General features: G+C 61.8%; 1 protein-coding gene across 3 annotated transcripts; it reads right to left on the reverse strand.

The window, feature by feature from the left end:
- Positions 1–79: 79 nt before the first annotated feature.
- On the reverse strand, positions 80–5506 carry CORO1A (coronin 1A). Of its 3 annotated transcripts, none has more exons than XM_005224831.5 (11): positions 4817–4949; positions 3686–3884; positions 2400–2522; positions 2173–2302; positions 1902–2086; positions 1624–1743; positions 1328–1432; positions 1069–1214; positions 900–957; positions 591–806; positions 80–293 (listed from the first exon to the last, which is right to left on the reverse strand). In XM_005224831.5, exons 2-11 carry the CDS (start codon positions 3881–3883, stop codon positions 189–191), a joined length of 1386 nt encoding a protein of 461 aa, XP_005224888.1. In that variant the 5' UTR covers position 3884; positions 4817–4949; the 3' UTR covers positions 80–188.
- Between the last annotated feature and the right edge of the window lie 929 nt (positions 5507–6435).

A 6435-nucleotide genomic window follows, 5' to 3' on the forward strand; every position in this document is an offset into this window, starting at 1 on the left:
GGCTATGGAGAGGGAAGCACAAGGCAGGTCAGTTCAGCATACCCAGCATCCCCTTGACTAGTCATCAGAGTCTGCGAGGTACCAGAAAATAAAGCCATTTTATTATTATTTTTTTATCCGCCATTGTGGCCTGAGGAGTGGGAATGGAAGGGAGGGAGGCGAGGCTGTCGGCCCCAGCCGATGGTCCTCTACTTGGCCTGGACTGTCTCCTCCAGCCTATCCAAGCGCTTCTGCAGCTCCTGCACCGTGGCCTGGAGCTTTCTCATCTCCTCCTCCAGCCGGGATATGGCATCCTGGGGAACCCCAGGCAGCATTAGCCCCAGCCCCTCCTGGGCCACTAGGCCGCCTCCCATGAGCCCCCAGGGCTTGGACCCCTTTGCCTCATCCAGAGAACTGCAGGCCTATAAGCCTGGAACCTGTTTCCTGAGGCCTCAGGATTATCCACTCCCAGCCCCAAAAGGATCCCCAATATTGTGTATGTGGCTGCCCCCAAACGCCAGCCTCTTTCCACTGGGTCAGTGACCACATCAGTAGCCCCTGCCCTACCCCACCTTCCTGCCCTGGTTCCCAGGCTCCCATCTGCCTCTCACCGAGCTGGGAGCACCACTGGCCTCAGGTGTCGTCCTCTTGCGCCCAGTGTCCAGGCCCCGGTTGACCCTCAGTTCCCGGCTCTTGGGGGGCACGTAGCCATCTTTGAGGGAGATGAGGAGGGGCCCAGCATCCCGACCCCCCAGCCACTCCTCAGCCGTGAGGGCAGCATCAGGCCCTGCAGTGGGCGGGTACAGGTCTTCCTGGAACAGGTCCGACTGTGGGGCAAGGCCAGGACTGGTTAAGAGAGTGCTCAGGCCACCCACCACCCGACCACTCTGAGAGCCTGAGGGGGGACCTGGGAGCATCACCTTTCTAGGCACCGTCATGGCAATGGGTTCACACTTCCGCTCGTGCAGCTTGTAGAATCTGTGGAAACGGGAAGGTGAGCAGTGCCCACAGCATGGCTGGGACTAAAGGTCAGCATGGGGGTCAGCGCTGCTCAAGGAGTGCACTCAGGTCAGGGGCAGGGGCAGTCACCTGGCAATCTCACACTTGTTCACCTCCAGACCACGTTTGGGCATGTAGCCCATTCCACGCTGGGACTCCTTGGAACTGAACATAGAGAGATAGTGCAGGAACGGGGCCTCAGAGGTGATCTCGAAGTACCGGATAGAGCTGTCCCCCTGCAGGCAGTAGGTGCATGGGAGGGTCAACACCAGCAGATGCCTCCAGCTGTGGTCCTTTCTAAGTCCCCCTGCCCACCTCACTCCCCTGACCCCCTGCCCAGCGGGGTCACCTTGCCACAGAGGTAGACGATGTTGGTGTCAGGGTCAAAGAAGGGCAGCAGGACACCACTGCTCGTGTCCAGTTCCTGCAGAGACAGTGGCTCCTCCAGGTGCTTCTGTAGAGATGGGCAGGAGACAACCATGAGCCGGGCCATGTCAGGACTCCACCACTGGAGGAGTGGGGCCCGGGGCTGAGAGGCCAACCAGCGGAAACCCCCATCTCATGGTGGGTAAACAGGCCCTGCCCTTCCAGCCAGGCACGTGGCGGGGCAGAGGGTACTAAACCTGGTCCGTGCCCAGTACTCACCGTGTCCCACAGTGCCACCTGCCGCTCGCTCATGCGGCTGAAGCCTGTGGTCAGGATCTTTCCATCGGATACAAACACGGCACGCACGGGCCGGGTCCCCTCATGGGGACGGTCTTTCTCCTGGAAGGAAAGGGAGGGGACCAGTCAGGCATCCGCACACACCCTCTAAGGGCCAGGCCCCAGCTGGGAGTTGGAGAGGGCAGCATCTAAGGGAGCCTCATCAGGGGTGGGGGGTGGGGGGGATTAAGCTCCTAGGGTCAAAGGTCAAGGCAACTCACAGCTACTATGGTGCCTTTTCGGGGCTCAATGATGCGGACTCGCTTGTCACGGCAGGAGGTACAGATGAGGGCGCCATCTCGGCTCCAGTCCACGCTGTAGATGGTGTCCGGGTGCACGTCGGAGCCCAGCGTCAGCACGGCCACCCCCGTGCCCACGTCCCACACCAGGATCACATTGTCGCAACCTGGGTGATGTCCCCAGTGTCAGAAGCCAGGAGCCTCCCCCCTCACTATCAGGTAGCCAGCCCTCCCCGCATCTCCCCCTTGGCACCTGCGCTGAGCAGCACGTTCTGGGCCGTGGGGTGCCAGGCCACAATGCCCACGCGCTTGGTGTGGCCCTCCAGGGTGACGACAGGCTCCCGCAGGGGCAGCGTCAGGCCCCCATCGGGGATCTCCCACACCTGCAGAGAAGAGGCGAGCGAGCAAGTCTTGGTGGCACCCAACATCAGCTCTAGTGCCTGAGCCCCCTCCTGGCCCCTGGGTGCCCCCTACACTCACCATGACGGAGCAGTCCTCGGAGCCACTGGCAATGACGTTATCATTGTGTGGGCACCAGGCGATGTCCAGCACCGGGGCCGTGTGGCCACAGACCATAGGCACATTCTTGTCTACACGGCCAGTCTGGAGGACACAGCGGGGCTTCTGAGGGAGGTGCTCTGGCCCTCTAAACCCAATCCCACCTCCCCACGCCCCTTCAGAGAGGCACAGAGGGGAAAGTTGTGGGGTCCCTGGGAGGCAGAGAGGGGCCTAGGGTGGGAGCATTTGGGGCTCCTCCCCAGTCCCAGAGCTGTCTGGGCAACTCAGAGGGCTGGCCACAGGTAGCGCAGGATGGACATGCGGGCTTGGTCCTGCCCCTCTGTCAGACCCTGGCCAAGCTCCTGCCAGCTCCATCTCAGCTTCTTATCCATGTCCTGGGGCCTGGTACCCCCACCCTCACCACCACCCCAGATTCTTCCATGGCACGACAGGCCAGGGTCCCCAGCGTGAGACAGGCTGAGGGTGTGGTTATATCAGGGCTGGGGCTCCCCAGGGAAGCGTGTGTGAATGATTGGCCTGTGGGAACAGGTCCCCACGAAAGGACAAGGATGGGGAAGTCTGTTATAACGGGTTTAAAATGGCTGCTTCCGGGGACGGCTGCTACAGCAGGGTTTCCTGTGTGAAGCGCGGGCCCAGCTCTTACTCCGACAACCACTTCCTCTTCTCTATGTTTCCATCGGGCCTTTTAAGGTAACAACTGAGGGCCCATCTCCCCTTCCTGTCTCACCCCCCAAGAGCACGGGAGTGTGCTGGGGCGGGGGGGTCCGCAGACAGCAGGGAGGGCAGGATTTGAGGGAGACCAGGGTTGGGGCCGGGGAGAGGGTCTCTTACCTCATCCCTGCCTGTGAGCTGGGAGCCACTGAGCTCGCTGGGTTCCCAGGGGCTCAGGGAGGTCCCTCCAAACCCTAAGAGCACTGCTGGGCCCGCCCAGACCCCATCCCAGGCGTCTCTCTGTGCAGGAGAAAGCTCCATGCTGAGACTTGGGAGGGCTAATCCTGGGTCTGCAGGACTTGCTATTTGGCACTTCCCGTGTCACCCCCTACCCTGAGCTTCAGCTCCATCCGAGCGCTGCATGGAGGCGCTGCAGGAAGCGTAAGGTTCATGTGGCTCAACCCGGTTTTGCAGAGGACAGCACTGCGGCCCGGGATGGCTGGGTGACAGTCACCTCATCGGGGCCGCCAGGGAGCCACTAGTGACCTGAGGCCCCCTTAGGAGAAGGACCTGTCCCCAGGGCTCCAGGGGCTCACCTTGCCCAGGGGCAGCACCAGGAAGGCCCCTCCCCCACTGGCCTCACAGATCAGGGCCACGAATTTGGGGTTGACAGCACAGAAGCCACTATCCCAGGTGTTCTGTGAGACGCGCACATCCTCATAGCACTGGTCAGCCTTGGCCGGCTGTCCAAACACGTGGCGGAACTTGCTGGAACGGACCACCTGCCGGCTCATCCTGGTGAAAGAGGGATGAAAAGCTTTTCTCACCTCAGGTCAACCCTGACCTTCCAGTGGCCCCCATCTCTCCCAGGACACCCACCCCTCAGTCTGGCGGTCATGGTCTCAGCTAACTTCCCTGCTGCTCTCCTCTGTCACTGACATCCGGCTACCCTTATACATGCCTTGCCCACCCCTCCTCATCCCTGGCTGACCTGCAAGGCCCACCGTCTCAACCCATCCCAGGCCTGGCTTCCGCACCCTCGGCCTCCACAGCAGAGCCTGGGGTGAGGGGTAGCACCTAGTGCCAACTTGACCACGGACTGGCTGACAGACACAGGGCCCATCCTCTCTGACGGGCCACCCTCCGGGGCCTCAGGACAACAGCTTGGAGGGTGCACTCAGCCTCAGTGTCCAGACCTCACACCCACATGAGGAGCCGCCTAAAAGGCAGGGGCCCTCCCCACCTCTAGGCCCAGGCTGGACACATGGAGTGAAATGGCATGTGGGTTAGCCTGGGAGGCATGTCCCTCGTGGCCGGAGGGCCTCCCCCGCGGGTCTCGGCACCAGAAGCAGGCAGATGGCTGGGGTCCCAGCATCTCCTCCTTCTCACACCTCATCTTCTTGCCCCAACTTAAGCAGGTGCCCTTAAGTGCCTTCTCCACCCCACTGAAGCCATCCACAGGAAGGAAGCAGCCGGTGCTCACTTCTCGGAGGTGTAGCGAGAACGATTTTCCTCCACGGCTGGGTGGACAGCGAGCAGAGCCAAGGGACCTGCCTCTGGCTCTCCAGGCTCCAGGCCCCATGCTGGGGCCCCAAAGCATCTCCTGCCAGCCTGGTGTGGGGGTCCCACGGCCTCTCCTCCACTGCCTCCCTCGTGCCTAGCCCTTCTCCCTTAGAGCTCCCGCCACCCTCACCCACCCTGGGACTGGAGGAGGCTTGTGGATCCACCTGTCCAGAAAGCGGATGAGGCGCCTGTGAGAGGAGCTGGCTGGGGGCAGGGGACCCGTCCAGGAGGGAAGCCGGGGTCTGGGAACAGGGGAGCCCCAAATTGGAGGCTGGGAGACAGGAAGCCATCGCCCCACCCTGCCTCCTCCCCCACCGCAGGTACCAGGCCCCGGAAACCACGGAAAGGGGAACTTGGCCTTTTCTTGTTTTGCTCTCAACCCCTTCCTGTCTCCAAGCTCAGGGCAGCTACTGGGCTCACCCCACCCTGCCCCTCACCGCCACCCCAAAGACTCCGTTCTGGGGAGAGGCCGGCCGGCGGGTGTCCTGACCCCCGGGCTCCCCCACCTCCATCTTGGCTGCGTGGTCCCTCACCCTCGCCCCCTCACGGAGCTCTGGGACACACGGGTGGACCCTCCCACGCGCACCCACACGCTCAGGCGAGTCCCTCCACGCGGGGCGTGGACGGGCCCCGTCCCCACCTCAGAGCCAGCGGCTCTGACAGTCTGTCCACCCCCACGGCCGGCTTCTGCCAAGCTCTCGCCTGCCCCACAGGTGGCCCAGGGCAGCGATGCCGAGCCCGGGTCGCCGGGCTCCAGCCTTACCTGCGGCTGAGAGATGAGCGACCCCCCAGACGGAGGAGGGCGAGGAGGAGGAGGAGGAAGGAGCCGGCGGAGCCTGAGACCGTCCGCGGAGGATGCTCTTGTCAAGACAATGAATGAGAAGCGGCGGCGCCCGCCTCCTCAGGGGTGGCAGCGCCCCTTTGGGCGGAGCTCTTAAAGGGGAGAGCCCTTCCCTCCGCCGAGGCGCCGCCTCGCCCACCAGCCCGCAGCCTCCCCTCCCTTCCCGCCGCGGCGCTCAGCGCCTCAGCTGCCAATTCCAAACCAAAACAGATGCTGCTGGCCAGTCGCTGAGAATCTAATCTGCACTTTTTTAATGTCAAATATGCAAAAATAGCCTGTTCCTTCTTCCCTTCTCCAGCCCACCCCCAGCCTACTCGCCATCCTTTCCCTGGCATTCATAAAATGGCCCATCAGTTCCCTCAAAGTGAGTCTTAGTATAGCCCCCATCCTTAGCAAAGGCTGTGTTACCATCTCTCTACCCCACCTCCAGTCAGGGAACAAGTGGTGGGGGGCAGCAAAGAGGAGGGGGAACGTTGTGTCCACCTGCACCCTGGAGACCTGGGGTCTATTCAGGCCCCTACATGTACAAATGGGTGGCCTTGGGAGGGTCACTTAACCTCTCTGGGTGTGTCTTCACCTAGAAGCACCCCACCCTGCCTGCCTCCCAGGGGCAAATGACATAATTTGGTGTTATAGAGGTGAAAGAGTCAGAGTTTCTGCTCCAAAGAGCTCTCAGCCCACTGGAAGGACAGGCACAAATAACAGCTCCAAGAACTAAGCAGAGGCTGGAGCCTGGGCTTGAGACTCAAGAGGAAGGGGTTCATTCCCATCCTTTGGTTCAGAGACTGTGTCATGGAGGTTGCCATGTGAAGGTTCAAGAAAGGCCACTCCAGAATCAGATGCTTTATGGATTTGACTCTCGGATGTCACACCTCCTGAGTGATCTTGGGCGGATTCCCTATCCTCCTTCAGCAGCCTCAGTTTCTCCATCTGAAACAGTGT

The sequence above is a fragment of the Bos taurus genome, chromosome 25 (assembly GCF_002263795.3).
Source record: "Bos taurus isolate L1 Dominette 01449 registration number 42190680 breed Hereford chromosome 25, ARS-UCD2.0, whole genome shotgun sequence".
Classification (NCBI taxonomy): domain Eukaryota; kingdom Metazoa; phylum Chordata; class Mammalia; order Artiodactyla; family Bovidae; genus Bos; species Bos taurus.

Excerpts from the sequence above, each read along its gene's own strand:
- CORO1A (XM_005224831.5), bottom strand. The coding sequence starts at position 3,883 with ATGAGCCGGCAGGTGGTCCGTTCCAGCAAGTTCCGCCACGTGTTTGGA. Across the intron at positions 2,087-2,172 it reads GAACGTGCTGCTCAGCGCAG|GTTGCGACAATGTGATCCTG; the intron begins GTGCCAAGGGGG and ends GACATCACCCAG. Across the intron at positions 1,744-1,901 it reads GAAAAGGCACCATAGTAGCT|GAGAAAGACCGTCCCCATGA; the intron begins GTGAGTTGCCTT and ends CTTTCCTTCCAG.